Source organism: Dreissena polymorpha, chromosome 4 (genome assembly GCF_020536995.1).
Source record: "Dreissena polymorpha isolate Duluth1 chromosome 4, UMN_Dpol_1.0, whole genome shotgun sequence".
Lineage (NCBI taxonomy): Eukaryota > Metazoa > Mollusca > Bivalvia > Myida > Dreissenidae > Dreissena > Dreissena polymorpha.
In genome coordinates this window covers 97,148,624-97,165,899 of record NC_068358.1, presented here as the reverse complement: position 1 = coordinate 97,165,899, position 17,276 = coordinate 97,148,624, and the positions used below count along the sequence as shown (strand labels likewise).

At 37.4% G+C, this 17,276-nt stretch overlaps 1 protein-coding gene across 2 annotated transcripts in view; it reads right to left on the bottom strand.

Annotated features, from left to right (window-relative positions):
* The window catches only part of LOC127877723 (multiple C2 and transmembrane domain-containing protein 1-like), a 178,320-nt gene that overhangs the window by 140,579 nt on the left and 20,465 nt on the right, over window positions 1-17,276 (bottom strand). For both annotated transcript variants that reach the window (XM_052423886.1, XM_052423887.1), the window contains one exon: window positions 3,959-4,377. In XM_052423886.1, coding sequence (XP_052279846.1) covers window positions 3,959-4,377 — 419 coding nt within the window. The remainder of the gene's footprint in view (window positions 1-3,958; window positions 4,378-17,276) is intronic.

Below are 17,276 nucleotides of genomic sequence, written 5' to 3'. Positions count from 1 at the left end.
GGACACTTGCAGGGTGCACTACTGATACATTGAAGTATTGGGACACTTGCAGGATGCATTACTGATACATTGAAGTATTGGGACACTTGCAGGGTGCATTACTGATACATTGAAGTATTGGGACACTTGCAGGGTGCACTACTGATACATTGAAGTATTGGGACACTTGCAGGATGCATTACTGATACATTGAAGTATTGGGACACTTGCAGGGTGCATTACTGATACATTGAAGTATTGGGACACTTGCAGGGGGCAATACTGATACATTGAAGTATTGGGACACTTGCAGGATGCATTACTGATACATTGAAGTATTGGGACACTTGCAGGGTGCAATACTGATACATTGTAGTATTGGGACACTTGCAGGGTGCACTACTGATACATTGAAGTATTGGGACACTTGCAGGGTGCAATACTGATACATTGAAGTATTGGGACACTTGCAGGGTGCAATACTGATACATTGAAGTATTGGGACACTTGCAGGATGCACTACTGATACATTGAAGTATTGGGACACTTGCAGGGTGCACTACTGATACATTGAAGTATTGGGACACTTGCAGGGTGCAATACTGATACATTGAAGTATTGGGACACTTGCAGGATGCACTACTGATACATTGAAGTATTGGGACACTTGCAGGATGCACTACTGATACATTTAAGTATTGGGACACTTGCAGGATGCACTACTGATACATTGAAGTATTGGGACACTTGCAGGATGCACTACTGATACATTGAAGTATTGGGACACTTGCAGGGTGCAATACTGATACATTGAAGTATTGGGACACTTGCAGGATGCACTACTGATACATTGAAGTATTGGGACACTTGCAGGATGCACTACTGATACATTGAAGTATTGGGACACTTGCAGGGTGCACTACTGATACATTGAAGTATTGGGACACTTGCAGGATGCATTACTGATACATTGAAGTATTGGGACACTTGCAGGGTGCACTACTGATACATTGAAGTATTGGGACACTTGCAGGGTGCAATACTGATACATTGAAGTATTGGGACACTTGCAGGGTGCACTACTGATACATTGAAGTATTGGGACACTTGCAGGGTGCACTACTGATACATTGAAGTATTGGGACACTTGCAGGGTGCACTACTGATACATTGAAGTATTGGGACACTTGCAGGATGCACTACTGATACATTGAAGTATTGGGACACTTGCAGGGTGCACTACTGATACATTGAAGTATTGGGACACTTGCAGGATGCACTACTGATACATTGAAGTATTGGGACACTTGCAGGGTGCAATACTGATACATTGAAGTATTGGGACACTTGCAGGATGCACTACTGATACATTGAAGTATTGGGACACTTGCAGGGTGCACTACTGATACACTGAAGTATTGGGACACTTGCAGGGTGCATTACTGATACATTGAAGTATTGGGACACTTGCAGGGTGCACTACTGATACATTGAAGTATTGGGACACTTGCAGGGTGCAATACTGATACATTGAAGTATTGGGACACTTGCAGGGTGCACTACTGATACATTGAAGTATTGGGACACTTGCAGGATGCACTACTGATACATTGAAGTATTGGGACACTTGCAGGGTGCAATACTGATACATTGAAGTATTGGGACACTTGCAGGGTGCACTACTGATACATTGAAGTATTGGGACACTTGCAGGATGCACTACTGATACATTGAAGTATTGGGACACTTGCAGGATGCACTACTGATACATTGAAGTATTGGGACACTTGCAGGGTGCATTACTGATACATTGAAGTATTGGGACACTTGCAGGGTGCAATACTGATACATTGAAGTATTGGGACACTTGCAGGGTGCAATACTGATACATTGAAGTATTGGGACACTTGCAGGATGCACTACTGATACATTGAAGTATTGGGACACTTGCAGGGTGCATTACTGATACATTGAAGTATTGGGACACTTGCAGGGTGCAATACTGATACATTGAAGTATTGGGACACTTGCAGGGTGCAATACTGATACATTGAAGTATTGGGACACTTGCAGGATGCACTACTGATACATTGAAGTATTGGGACACTTGCAGGATGCACTACTGATACATTGAAGTATTGGGACACTTGCAGGGTGCACTACTGATACATTGAAGTATTGGGACACTTGCAGGATGCACTACTGATACATTGAAGTATTGGGACACTTGCAGGGTGCAATACTGATACATTGAAGTATTGGGACACTTGCAGGGTGCACTACTGATACATTGAAGTATTGGGACACTTGCAGGGTGCAATACTGATACATTGAAGTATTGGGACACTTGCAGGGTGCACTACTGATACATTGAAGTATTGGGACACTTGCAGGATGCACTACTGATACATTGTAGTATTGGGACACTTGCAGGATGCACTACTGATACATTGAAGTATTGGGACACTTGCAGGGTGCATTACTGATACATTGAAGTATTGGGACACTTGCAGGGTGCACTACTGATACATTGAAGTATTGGGACACTTGCAGGGTGCAATACTGATACATTGAAGTATTGGGACACTTGCAGGGTGCACTACTGATACATTGAAGTATTGGGACACTTGCAGGGTGCACTACTGATACATTGAAGTATTGGGACACTTGCAGGATGCACTACTGATACATTGAAGTATTGGGACACTTGCAGGGTGCACTACTGATACATTGAAGTATTGGGACACTTGCAGGATGCACTACTGATACATTGAAGTATTGGGACACTTGCAGGATGCACTACTGATACATTGAAGTATTGGGACACTTGCAGGGTGCACTACTGATACATTGAAGTATTGGGACACTTGCAGGATGCACTACTGATACATTGTAGTATTGGGACACTTGCAGGATGCACTACTGATACATTGAAGTATTGGGACACTTGCAGGGTGCATTACTGATACATTGAAGTATTGGGACACTTGCAGGGTGCACTACTGATACATTGAAGTATTGGGACACTTGCAGGGTGCAATACTGATACATTGAAGTATTGGGACACTTGCAGGGTGCACTACTGATACATTGAAGTATTGGGACACTTGCAGGGTGCAATACTGATACATTGAAGTATTGGGACACTTGCAGGGTGCACTACTGATACATAAATGCTGCCTGGGAAAACAGGGCTTAATACATGTGCAAAATGTGTTGTCCCAGATAAGCCTATGCGGTCCACAAATGCTATTATCAGGCACAACACTTACCGCCTCAACTGGATTTTTGTTCAGAAGAGACCTCCTTTCTATATAAACTTCTGTAAAAGGTGCAAGTGCCATCCCTGATTACCTTGTTCTGGCTGCACAGGCTAATCTGGGATGACACATATGCATTAAGCCCAGTTTTCCCAGAACATGACTGAAGTAAGAGATAATTAGTGAACTTATATAGTATACAGTTCTATAACAGAAAAGCGAGTGAAAGGCCTTCCTTAATCTGTCCTCAGGATAAAATACAAACCCAAACATTATAAACATCACTACCAGTAATAAAGAATTTGAATTGAGAAAAAAAACTATAACTAGTGAATGTCACAGATACCTTAACTTGTCTAACCCATAAACTTAAAACTTACCAATCAATGCAAACTGTTTTTCACCCTGTTGATTTTAACATACTTTTATACTCTTCAAGATTTGATACTACTAACATTATAAGTTTTCACATTCCATGCAACATTTTTTAACCCTTTCAGTGCGGGAACCGAATTTTAAAGGCCTTTGCAAACAGTTTGGATCCAGATGAGACGCCACAAAATGTGGCGTCTCATCTGGATCCAAACGGGAACCGAATTTTAAAGGCCTTTGAAGGCCTAAAAATGAAGAAAATGCTTATTTTACAAATTCAGCAGACGACATTTTAGCAGACGACAAATTTCCCAGCATGCAAAAGGTTAACAGTGCTTTCCTTTTACCTGAGATGAAGAAATCATTTCAGTTACTGCAATTCCACTGTCTACTTCATCGTCAACAGTTTCCACGGATATGAGCCCCGACTGTGACCTTGACCTTGAAGGAGACCTGTCAAGGTCACACAGAAATGAGTCCTCTTTAGGGTCGGAATAAGATGAGTCTCTTTGATGACAGTATGTGGTTGATTTATCATCCTCATCCGTTGACATGTTGGCAGAATTGTATACATTAGGCTGACTAGAGCTCAAAGATTCTATGTTAGAGTTTTTGTCCTTGTATTTGCTGTCTAGGAATTTCTTGCGAAAACTGCTGAAGAATTTTCGTCGTTTGGTGCTAGCGGGTTGATGGAGATTGGTGATGCTACCTTCATACCTCACGTCGACCGCGCTTGCAGACTTTGGCGCCCCGCGGTCCATGCTTTCTGGAGACAAAATCATTAGTTGAGACATTTGTGGTAGACAAATCAAGCATGAGAACTGCCCACTTTATCTCTATCCTTAACCCGAGTTACTGAAAAATCAAATATATAAAATTTACAATGCAATTATTTAAATACAAAGAATTTGGACAATAGGCAAATGAATTATCAAAAAGCAAGTGCTGACAGGTGCAATTTAACCACTATTTATTTAATACAACTCAGAGCTCCAGATAAGGGTTGTATTTTCGAAATTACGAATTATTTTCAAGTCCGTTACGTATTTATTTTAAAATCTTGCCGTACCATTAAGAATTACAAAATCAAGTTACGAATATTATTTTTACATCGGTTCGTATTGATTTTTATTTAGTTCTTTTCGCATATTAAAGATCTTTTCGGTGCTTATATAGAATGGTTTTCGGGTTTGTTTATCAATGTGCATTTTTCTAATAAAAGCAGCGTGTACAGTCTATCTGTCAAAAAACAATGGCGACGCCCGGAGAGCTTCTTAAAAAACTGCGAGGCGTGCAAAAACACGCTTTTAACATATTATACGCAAAGTGAGCCGAAGTTTAATATTAAGAAAGACATTATAGAAAAGATCTTATACGATGCTGTATGTTCAGTTGCCGACACAGTCGGAAAAGCTAAAAAAATGCGACACGACGGGTCCAAACTTAAACCAAAAAAAATATTGAACGAGTGGAAGGGACAATTCCCGTGGCTAATCGTTGAAAAGATTGAAGGGGAGACCCGTTTTAATTGTGAAATATGTAAAAATTCATCGAAGGCATGCAATCTAAGCACAGTTTGGACATATGAAGGTATTTGAAAAATAAAATTGTATAATACTGAATAGACACTGTTGAACTCGTATAAATAAAGTTGCTAGTATGTTTATTTTGATTTTTTGCATGAAAATAACCATTATTATTTATTTTTAGGTCATTTAGAAAAGTTAAGAATTATTTTCCAAAACTTAGTAGTAACGTTAAGATTAAAATCTCAGAGTTAAGAATTATTTTTGAAAATCTGGTAGTAACGTTAAGAATTTCACAAAACCTTATCTGGAGCTCTGCAAATGTATGGATATGTTGTAAACAATGTCAAATCATATATTGAAGTAAGACAAAAATTGGAAATTTCTCACAAATGTGACTAATGCGCTACATTTCAAGGTTAAAAAAAATCCCATGAGAAATTGTAGGAGTTTGTTTAAAAACAAATAACATTTTATATGGCAATCTTGCCAATATTTATTTCAATTGCACAACACAAAACAAATGGATAACCATGATTGCAAATTGTGTCTATCAAATCCGTTTCCTAATGGCAAGAACATTTTTCAAGTTTTTAACCAATGACTTGAAAAATGTGAAAGCCTTAGTCCTCTCCACAAATTTAGAATATTTTATGCCAACAGTGCTTTCCACAGGCCATTTAATGGTCCCTCACCGGGGCGCTTGAATTACGAAATCGGAGTCGGCGGGGCGCCTGAAATTTTCCGATCAGTGTATTTTGACTGTTACTGCCACTAGCCATTCTTAAAATCAAAGCGATATTATTTTTTGCCGAAAATTTTGAAATCCGATTTCTGACCCTCTGTCAACTAAAGCATGCTTGAGGGCAGAGCGTCGCTGTATTGGGAAATCAATATTGGCCAATGAGAGCGTATGCTTTGTATAAGTGACAGCAATCGTAGGCAGGCACTAACTGCATTTAAATCATGCAGACGACTCGTGACGTACATGTAATTGCCACAGAAAGCTTGGCCAGTTTCTTAGAAGACTGATGATGGCTGTAATCTTCGTGGATGTTGTGCATTTCGTGAATAATACTGTCAAAACATTACTCGATTCGTAAAGCTTTTTAACTAATTATCGTTGAATTCATAACGCAACTGTTAATGTTTTCTTTAAGTCTCAAATGAGCATATTTAAATTTGTAATCCGAAACCCACTTCCGAATGTAAATGTTAACTCTACGTTAACAGATTCTTGCTTCAAATAAACGGTGATAATTTATTTCGTGTTGACTCTTTGTCTCAATAAAAAGGGCGCGAAAATTAGGCAGCATGTACAATGTCACGTCATGTGCATAGAAAGCGTGGGTGTATTGAGTGTTAAATTAACGAGCACACACCACGTCAAGCGATTTATGCATGTTCAGTGGCAATATTTCATCAAATCTATAAATAGTCACTTTGACTTATGCCGAAGTTTATTTGATATTTTAGAAAAATGGCAACGTTTGTTGTAAAAGAAATTATAAAGCATTTTTATTGTCAATATTTACCAGAAAAAGCTTTTAAAAATGGGATCATCGGGTAATGAATAGAAACTTGAAAAGTAGTAAGTATGCAGTAATAGAGTCGGGTTGATACAGATGTATTGGGGAATTGGTCGAGTCGGCATTTTACTATCTTTGCGGGAAAGTTTTAAAACATTTATTAAACAAGAGCACCGCCTTGCGGGTGCAGACCGCTCATCTATTTTCTTTTTAAAGGTGAAGGGACTCTCATTTTCAATCACAAAGGAGGGAGGGGTGGAGTGAAGAGCGGTGCATTGTGTGGGGGTGTGGACATTTATTACATTTTCTTCCAAAAATGCGAAAAAAAGGAAAAAAAAAATCGGGGGGGGGGGGGGGTGGGTGGGTGGGGGGGGGTGGGGGTGGGGGGATTCTTGGGTGCGATGGTTGGACGGTATTTCAAACATAAAATAATAAAAATAAATATTTGTGTTTTTTAACCGTTTCATAAAAAAAAATGGGGGGGGGTGAGGTGGGGGGGGGGGTATAGTGTGCGGGTGTGGTGGTAATTTGTGAGATGATCTTAAAAAAAAAAATAAAAAAAAAATAGGGGGGGGGGGGGGATTCAGGTGGGGGGAGGGGGGGTGGGGGGGGGATTCTTGGGTGCGATGGTTGGACGGTATTTAAAACATAAAATAATCAAAATAAATAGTTTTGTTTTTTAACCGTTTAAAAAAAATTGGGAAGGGGGTGGGGTGGGGGGGGGGGGGTATAGTGTGAGGGTGTGGTGGTCATTTGTGAGATGATCAAAAAAAAAAAAAAAAAAAAAATAGGGGGGGGGGGGGGGGGGTTGGGGGGGGGCACGGGCGATGGTTTGGGTGGAGTCTATTGTGGTATGTCAGGTAAGAGTAGTTTTGTCAAAGTATCAATCAAATCTAATCATAAATAAAGAAGTTATGGCAATTTTAGAGAAATTTAATAATTTGACCTTGAGAGTCAAGGTCATTCAAAGGTCGAGGTAAAATTCAACTTGCCAGGTACAGTAACCTCATGATAGCATGAAAGTATTTGAAGTTTGAAAGCAATAGCCTTGATACTTAAGAAGTAAAGTGGATCGAAACACAAAATTTAACCATATATTCAAAGTTACTAAGTCAAAAAAGGGCCATAATTCCGTAAAAATAACATCCAGAGTTATGCAACTTGTCCTTTTACTGTACCCTTATGATAGTTTGCGAGTGTTCCAAGTATGATAGCAATATCTATGATACTTCAGGGGTAAAGTGGACCAAAACACAAAACTTAACCAAACTTTCAATTTTCTAAGTATAAAGGGCCCATAATTCCGTCCAAATGCCAGTCAGAGTTACATAACTTTGCCTGCACAGTCCCCTTACGGTAGTTAGTAAGTGTTGCAAGTATGAAAGCAATAGCTTTGATACTTAAGGAATAAAATGGACCTTAACACAAAACTTAACCAAAATTTTCAATTTTCTAAGTATAAAAAGGGCACATAATTCAGTCAAAATGCACGCCAGAGTTATCTAACTTTGCCTGCCCAGTCCCCTCATGATAGTAAGTAAGTGTACCAAGTTTGAATGCAATAGCATTGATACTTTCTGAGAAAAGTGGACCTAAACGCAAAACTTAACCGGACGCCGACGCCGACGCCAAGGTGATGACAATAGCTCATAATTTTTTTTCAAAAAATAGATGAGCTAAAAATGTCTTTATAAATGACTTTGTAGCTAGGGGGGGTCTTGAAGGAGTCATAGCGCACGTCTTTTGACGCTGTTTTTCTTAGAGTTATAACGCACAACAGAACATCAATTGACTCGTTAAATTTAAAAAGAATCAAAATTAGCCACCCTATAAGCCCCAGGCGCCTGAAAAAAAAATTGTGGAAAGCACTGGCCAAGCAACAAACAAATGAACCAATATATTGAATATTCCCTAGTCAACATTGCAGGGGTCTTACATTTTTTCAAAGTTGTTGGGGGGGGGGGGGGGGTTTGGGGCAATTGATTGAAGTAAAAATAAAGCAATTATTTTGTATATACCACTTACAAAAAAACAAAACAAAAATAGACAGTGTAAATCTTTATGCAACTATTTAAGTGACAAATTTACTTTAAGCATGTATTTACATTGGTTTTTTTAACTAAAATAAAACTGAAATCGGGCATGGATTTTTTTTAAATGCGAAGATGGGGGTGCTTTGTATAAAGCACTTTACTAATCTTTTTCTTTTGTTTTTCTTCTATTTTTAGAAAAAAAAGTCCTTACAAATGATTCAATATGCAAGTTATAACTGAATATGCAGAAAGCATGTTGAATAACGTTTTGTAAACTAATATTGACAATTAGGTTGAAATACAAAAGAGAAGCCAGTAATGACATGGACCTAATGGTTGAAGAAAGATTTGGACCTGAAACAAATATTGTTAAACATATTTTCACAAAATATAAAATATTAAATGATTATGCATAGAATGTGCTCCTTCCCTTTTATAAAACAAACACACCACATTAACTTAAATGGTTCATCTCCATCATATCAAGTAAATGAACATAAACCTTTGCAGTACACAGTTTACTCCACCATGAACCTATTTCCATGCACCCATCAAACTCTCCAGAGATGCATCATTGCTCTTCTAAAAACAAGCACACCAGCCTGAATGCAATTAGTGCAATACAATACAATACATAAGGGACTAACAATGCTTTCAATTATGCTTAATAATGCATGTTTTATTGCTGTAAAAAATGTATAACAAGAGGACTCAGTGTTTATTTTTCATTCAAAATCGGGTCCAGTAATCATCCCATTCCCAATGGAAAAAAGTATATATTTTTCCCAAATGGGAGCTAAAAATTCCCCATGCAAGGTTTCAACAAGAAATTACAAATTTTTTTTTATCGCAACTCCCATCCATATAAATTCAACCTTAGTAAATATAATAATGAAACACTTGCAGGGCCCTCAATCTATTAAATCTGCAGCCGAAATTTGGCGGCAGTCCCCCACCTGAAACGTATACTTTTTTCCCTTTTGGGGGAAAAATTCCCACTAAAAAAAAAATATTTTTGTTAAATATTTTTTTATAGAAAGATGTGTCTCATGATTATTATATCTCAATTCTATTTCACTTTAATCTTTGCAAACATACTAAATTATGAAAAATGCAATGAATATAGTGCAAACATGTACAAATGTAATAATGAGAGAGTAAGTAAAAAAATCCCCCAAAAAGGGAAACGCCGCGAAAATTCCCCCTCCTAAGGGCTGCGGACCCCTTCCCCCACAGTAGTGCGAGGGCGCTGACTTGTATTCTCAATTTTGAAGCATTTTTTTTAGCAAAACAACAACATTACTAATTTCCTAATATTGTGTCAAAAGCCCCAAATTTTTCAAATCCAAAGTGACCCATCCCCATTCCAAAAATGGTGAAAAAAAAACCACTGGGACTTGAAAGGCCCAAAGTACCTCACCTGTGATACAAATGAACTGACCTGTTCTGTGCAACCCAAGATATCATAAGAACAAATGTTCTGACCAAATTTCATGAAACGTGAACTACAAATATAACTTTTAGATTGTTGACAAGATTAGATAAATTCACAGCCCCCCTGGTGGCCATGTTTTTCAACAGACTGGAACCATCTTGAACTCATCCAAGATAATCATTAAAACAAATGTTCTGACCAAGTTTCATTAAGATTGGACAATAAATGTGACTTAAAGAGTGTAAACAAGTTTTTACTATAGCCATATAAGAAAAACTTCCCAGCACTCTGGAGGCCATGTTTTTCAACTAGCCAGAACCATTTTCAAACTAGTCCAAGATTTAATCACAGGAGGGTAGCCCAGATATAAAATTATTTATTTTTTTATTATATATACATGCTTTAATAGAAACAAGGAGTGCAACTTCATTTGCCGAAAAACTACATCATCTTTACTGTAAACCATAGGGGGAGTGGGGGGGCAGGGATTCTGGGTTGGGGCGTGGGGTATTGTTTGGGTGGAATCCATTGTGGTATTCAGGTAAGTGTTGTTTTGTCAAAGTATTAATGAAATCTGATCCTAAAGGCCTCCTCATACATAGGCGAAAGTCTCCCGATGCCATCTTGCATGTACTGGCGAATAAGACTTCAGCAAAATTCGTTTTCATTAGTATAATGTACGTGCACATCGTTAATGGTGTTAGTATGGATGCATTTGTAAGCTTTGCGTTCGTTGTGATTAGTTCTGTTCGTCGGAACATTTAAAACATGTTGAAAAATTGTTGGCGAATAAAAGTTTTGTCTATCGTTCGTTAAAATTGGTTTCAATACGTTAGCCGATCGGAACGTTTTTGCATAGCGTTCGTCAACTGGCATTAGAGGTCGCAGCTTTCAGCTAATTTGCATATCCTGATTACTTGATTTGCATATCAAGCGAAAGAGGACGATCCGTTAACGATAAGTAAACGTTCAGAAAACGAACGGTATAAGCTCTTATAAGAATTAATCGGAAGGGTAACTACAATAAGCGAAGCTATGCGAATCCATCCGAATAATAGTGCTCCTAATTGTTTTAGTAGTATGTGCAGACCTATGCCTATATTTCATATATATAATGTATCATTATTTCTTCGTCAACATGGAAGATATACAACGCCTGAAACTGCAGTATGTTGCTGCTATGGCCAATCAAGAAGTAGTCCAGCAAAAACTAAACATACACCGGTTTCTCAGAGGCCGGCTAAGTTGAAGAAGAGGAGTCAGAGCACGTAATATCTGGAGAAGACCATGGCTGCATCCAGGGAGACGGAGCCAATTTGGGATCTATGATCAGCTCATGGTTGACCTCAGAAGAGAAGATCCTGGAACATTGAGAAATTCCTCCGCATGCCTACTGAAAGGTACAATGAAATTTTGGGAAGGGTTCGTCATCGCCTAGTGAAGCAACACACTCGGTACAGGGAGCCCTAGGATCCAGTGCTAAAGTTAGCTGCCACACTTCGTCACCTGGTATCTGGTGTCAAGTACTCAGACATGCAGTATTCTTGGCGGGTCGCTGAGAATACCCTCTCTGTAGTGGTCAGAGACGTGTGTCATGATATATGTGAAGAATATGTTGATGATGTTATGACAGCCCCCTCCACACCTGAAGAATGGATACAACTGGCTGATGATTTCCTCAAGAATTGGAACTTTCCAAATTGCCTTGCTGCTATTGATGACAAGCACATAGCTATTAGAAAGCCTGCCAGCTCTGGTTCCTTATATTATAATTATAAGGGATTCTTCAGCATCATCTTACTGGCAATTGTCGAATCGGACTACAGGTTCGTATGGTGTGATCTGGGTGGTGAGTATTATTCAACAATTTTTTTTTTATTACATAAATTATATACATTTAGTGCTGTTTTCAATGTACAGTTGTATACTGACAATTTCTTATCCTTTTGTATTTTCAGGATTCGGTTCAAGTGGAGATGCCAAGATTTATAATTAATTAGAATTCCTGGAGATGGTGCAGGATGGTTTAATTGGATTTCCAGACCCACAGCCCTTTCCAAATGACACCTTCGACATGCCCTATTTCTTGGTTGGAGATGACGCTTTCAGCCTTCGTGAGAACATGCAGAAACCCCATGGACATAGATTCCAGACAAGAGACGAAAGAATCCTGAACTACCGGTTATCCAGGGCTAGGAGAGTATCAGAAAATGCATTTGGGATTCGGCCAACCGATTCCAGGTACAGTAAAGTTCTGCTATTAAGACCAGGCAAAATAGTGGTCTCAATAGCGAAGTGGTCTTAATATCGGACCATTTTTTCCATAGGCAGCATACTTTTGACTTACAGAATCAGTAGTCACAGCAATACGGTTGAGTTGGAAAAAAAATTAGTCTATATCAAAACGCCCGGATGCACAAACACCATTTCGGAAATATTCGGCGGTATGCGCAAGGCTGCGCTTACATTCGTATCTCAACGCTCTTAACAGCTCCTAATCGCTAACCGAAAGAACGAATATTATTTACGAGACCTTACGCTTTCTAGCGAATTGCAGTAACTGTTTGTCACACTTCGTAAAATCATTCGCATCAAATAGTTCGTCTACGTTCACCTTTCATTATAATATTACACAATTCAACAAATTTTCAAACAATTTCGGCAAGAATTCGGTAGAATTAATAAATTTACCCTTTTTTCCAGGCTTTGTCATACGGATTCGTCTATGTGCGAGGAGGCTTTAAATAAAGAAGTTATGGCAATTTTACTAAAATTTATTCTTTTGACCTTAAGAGTCAAGTTCATTCAAAGATCAAGGTCAAATTGAACTTGCCATGTGCAGTACCCTCATGATAGTAAGAAAATATTTGAAGTTTGAAAGCAATAGCTTTAATACTTTAGAAGTCAAGTGGATCTGAACACAAAATTTTACAAAATATTCAGTTAATAAGACAAAAAAGGGCAATTATTCTTACAAAATGCTTGATACAGTTGTCTGCTTTTGTTTACAAAGAAGTTTGCAAAATATGAAAGCAATATGTCACGGGACATTGACAATATTTGAGGTGGTACGCAAACTTTAACATAGATTTTTCAATAATATGCATATTCTAAGTGAAAAAAGGGCCATAATTCTTACAAAATGCTTGATACAGTTGTCTGCTCTTGTTTATAGGTTGGGGTCATGTTGGTAAAGAAGTATGCAAAATATTAAAGCAATATGTCAAGGGACATAGGAAATATTTGGGGTATTACGCAAACTTTAACATTTGCACGCTCATGCTAACGCCGACGCCGGGGTGAGTAGGATAGCTCCACTATATGTATTTCATATATAATAGACGAGCTAAAAATGATATGTTTATCAAAAAAATAACTTATTATAATTCATTATCAGCCAATTTGTACTGTCAACAGTAAAAAAACTTACCTCTGCAGAAGTTATATAATATAAATAATGAGCTTAACACATTCATGTGTATTGTTAAACTAGCTTTTAAAGCCCCTATTGCATTCTGAACACAGACTTTTTATCAGAGAAACCATATTGCTACTAGAGTTTTTGTGCCATATTAGTAGCCAGATAACTTTAATTTTACTTCACAACAAAAGTTTGCGCATAGACAATATTGTTTATCTGACATAAAATACTTAAGGATACATAGATTGTATATTTAACAAATAAAAAAAGTACATTATAAATTATAGTTATTTCAGTCAGAAAGTAGTCAATTATGTGTCCGTTAAAAGATTTAAAATTACTTACTGCACTGTGTTTGCTAATTCAGTAGTTGGGAATCTATATTTTTATTATAATGTGGCAGCAAGTCTGTTTCCTGGTCATAATCAAATATGTAAATGGTCGATAATAAATAATTCATGAAATATGTATGTATAATTATTTATATACAAATATGACTGGTTTCTGTAACCTCCCATAGGCCATCGACTATTGCAGACAAGAAACAGGGGAGTCGAGGCAATTGCAACTCATATAATAAAGCTTTACTTTGATAGCTTGGACTGGCTTAAATAAGGCCATCCTTTAAATATTGTTTGTTTGGGATATCCAGACCAACCTCAGAAATGTCCCTATGCAATTTATTTTGCAAAGTTCACAAGAAAGACATTCTCTTGTTAGAACTTATCATTCATTTTGCTAGTTAGTAACACACTATTACATAGATATAATCACTGCAAGTAGCAAAGACAAGTTGTGTCCCTCTTATTTGGATTATTTGTAACATTATAAGGGTGTGTTTTATTTGAGTGGGTCCAATTAACCATAATCTTTGACTGTCATCATAAATTATATCAATCAATGGATGTACATGTATTTTTTTTAATTCACCTACCTGCATACCCACCTACCTTTGATAATGTAATCCTAAATAATCAATGTCAGCCACCAACATGTGCGTAAAATGTTGTCCCAGGTTAGCCTGTGTTAATCAAGGATGACACTTTTTGCCTTTAATAATTGGATTTTCGCTTACAAAAACTTAGAAAAACAAAAATAAAATCTGAAAGTGTCTGCCGTTTTCCCACAGCAAAGCTCATATGCAGAAATTAAAGACAACATAAAATCTGACATATTTCTCTAATCAGCCAATAACAATAATTATAAGACATAGCTTTTGTGTTCTGATCATTCATTGAAAAACAAAATGTTATATAGTTTTTCAATTTCAATGGAATGCCTTGGGAACACAACAATTGCGTCTAATAAAAATATTGTTTATATTGGATTCTTCTCAAAACAACATGGCACTAAATCTAGTTACCTGTAAACAGACAATCCTTCCACTAATGCCAGAGACTAAGTGAAATAGTTGAACAATAAAAACAAGCCAGAACAATCATCAAGTTCTAACAATCATTGAATTTGATCTGCAAACACCCATCACCCATCACAATTCAAAATTCATTTCCTGTAATTAACTAATTATTGATTGCTTACACTGATAGTCTGCACACCAGACAGTTATAGTAAATTGTCTGTGGAAGAACCTGGTAAAGGACTTTTAATTTAGGAACCACATAGTTGCTAAGGGGACTATAATTTATAACAACTTCGCATCACAGAAGATAGCTTTTTGGTATTATAACTATCCCTTTTGTGATATGTCTTTCATACCAGTATCTCACCCAGATTGTAATAGCTCACACAGTTTGATTGTTGTTTAGCTGGGTTTTGTCATTTTCCACAGTATTTTAGTCATATCGTGACATTTGATTTAACAAATTGCATGATGAATGGAGATACAGTCCAAACAAGCTTTTTTCGCTCTGAACTCTTAGTGTGACCTTGACCTTTAAGGTTAAGAGACAGGTGTTACAGGCTACATGGTGTCTTATGATGGATTGCATTTGTACCAACTTATTTTAAAATCAATCAATATATCTCAATGATTTGGCTGGAACAGCAATTTTTTTAGCTGTTTTTTAAACCAAATGTGACCTTTGACCTCTGAGAGTGACCTTGACCTTTGAGATAGGCTGACAGGTGTTACATGCAATAATTTCTTGTGGTTGTTCATATTTGCGCCACGTTATTTCAAAATCCAATAATATATAGCAAAGTTATGGCTGAGAAATAATTTTCAAGCTGTTATATTGAAAATTTGGAACTTTGTCCTCTAAAGTGACCTTGACCTATGTGTTTAGGAGATGGGTGTTATACTGACAAAGTGTTTCATGATGGTGGTAATTTGTGGTAATTTGTTTCTAAGTCCATCAAAACAAGGCAAAGTTGTGGCTGAGACAGAAAACTTCGACAGACTGGCGGATGGTCACACTGGCAGACAGGGTATAGACAGAGACAAACAGACAGGCAGTGTGTTTGCTATAAGATGCTTGAGCAAATGACTAAATAAATAAAACGTTTTGCCTTTTGAAGAAAAAACAGTCAACAACAGTAAACCTACTTGAGAGATATATCTGACTTAAAAGGGGTTAACACTAATATTGAAACATGATGCTGTGTTAACACTAAATCCTCCTTGGAAGCCTTGTCAGTATGGATGCAGTAGCGCATTTGAATAAGTCATCGTCGAAAATTAAGTTAATGTCAAGGACAAAATGATGTCAAGTGATATGAGTGAGCTGAGTATTTAAAGGAAGTATCGTAACTTATCGTATTGATGTTAATTATCTCATCATGCTGATCACTTATGTCATGTTAACTATAAAATCTAATTTTGCTATTATACTCCTGACAAATACAAATATAGTAAATGCAACCTATGACCTTGCATCATGACCTTGACCTTCCTTCACAGTTCCTTGTGGGTGACATACTGTTATAATATTCTGATCACTTATGCATAATGTGATATGAAAATTAATCAATTCTTGACAAAGTTATTCAACAGACATTGTCAAGTAAACATTTCCTAAATCTTAATGGTGACCTTGAATTGTGAACATAACCTCAGGGACCTGGTTGTTGCATATGACACTTTGTATCATCATGCTGCTCACATATGGCAAGTTATTTGAAAATCAATTTACACTGCAGAAAGTTGTGGTGGGCACAATTTTTTCCTGCTGCCCATTCTCTTGCTTACCCAGCCCACTTGGGTGTTCCTAGAATATGACTGTTTTATTTAAAGACATCTTCAAAAAAACAAGTAGTTTGAAGTCTACAGCAAATACAAATGCATGAAAAATGCACAAAAAATGACGAAGTATAAACAATTCATTTCAACAAGGATGATTTGATTGAATAGGCTGAAGGTACTGTGTGTGTTTGGTCTGCAGACAATTTTGAAGATAGGTTCCTCAAGTGTCTTAAGCTGACAGAATGACAGAACTGGTACTTTATTATTCCTTTATTGTAATAAACATGAAGTACATCAGAACTAAACATCAGCCAATTGTGATTTGTAATAATAATCAACCAACCAAATTAAGGACTAACAAGAGCTGCGTTTGTAAAACACAATGCCCCCATTGCACTTTGAAGTCCCATGGCAGCTATTTTTGAGATAACAAGGCCCATAACTTAGCCAAAAATCAATGGGCCAAAACTAAACTCACACTTCATCTGTAAGTCACGTTGGTAGACTGAAATACCAAATATCAGCTCAGTATCTGAAAGTGTTGCCTAAAAAACCTACAGAAAAAAGTTAAAATACAGA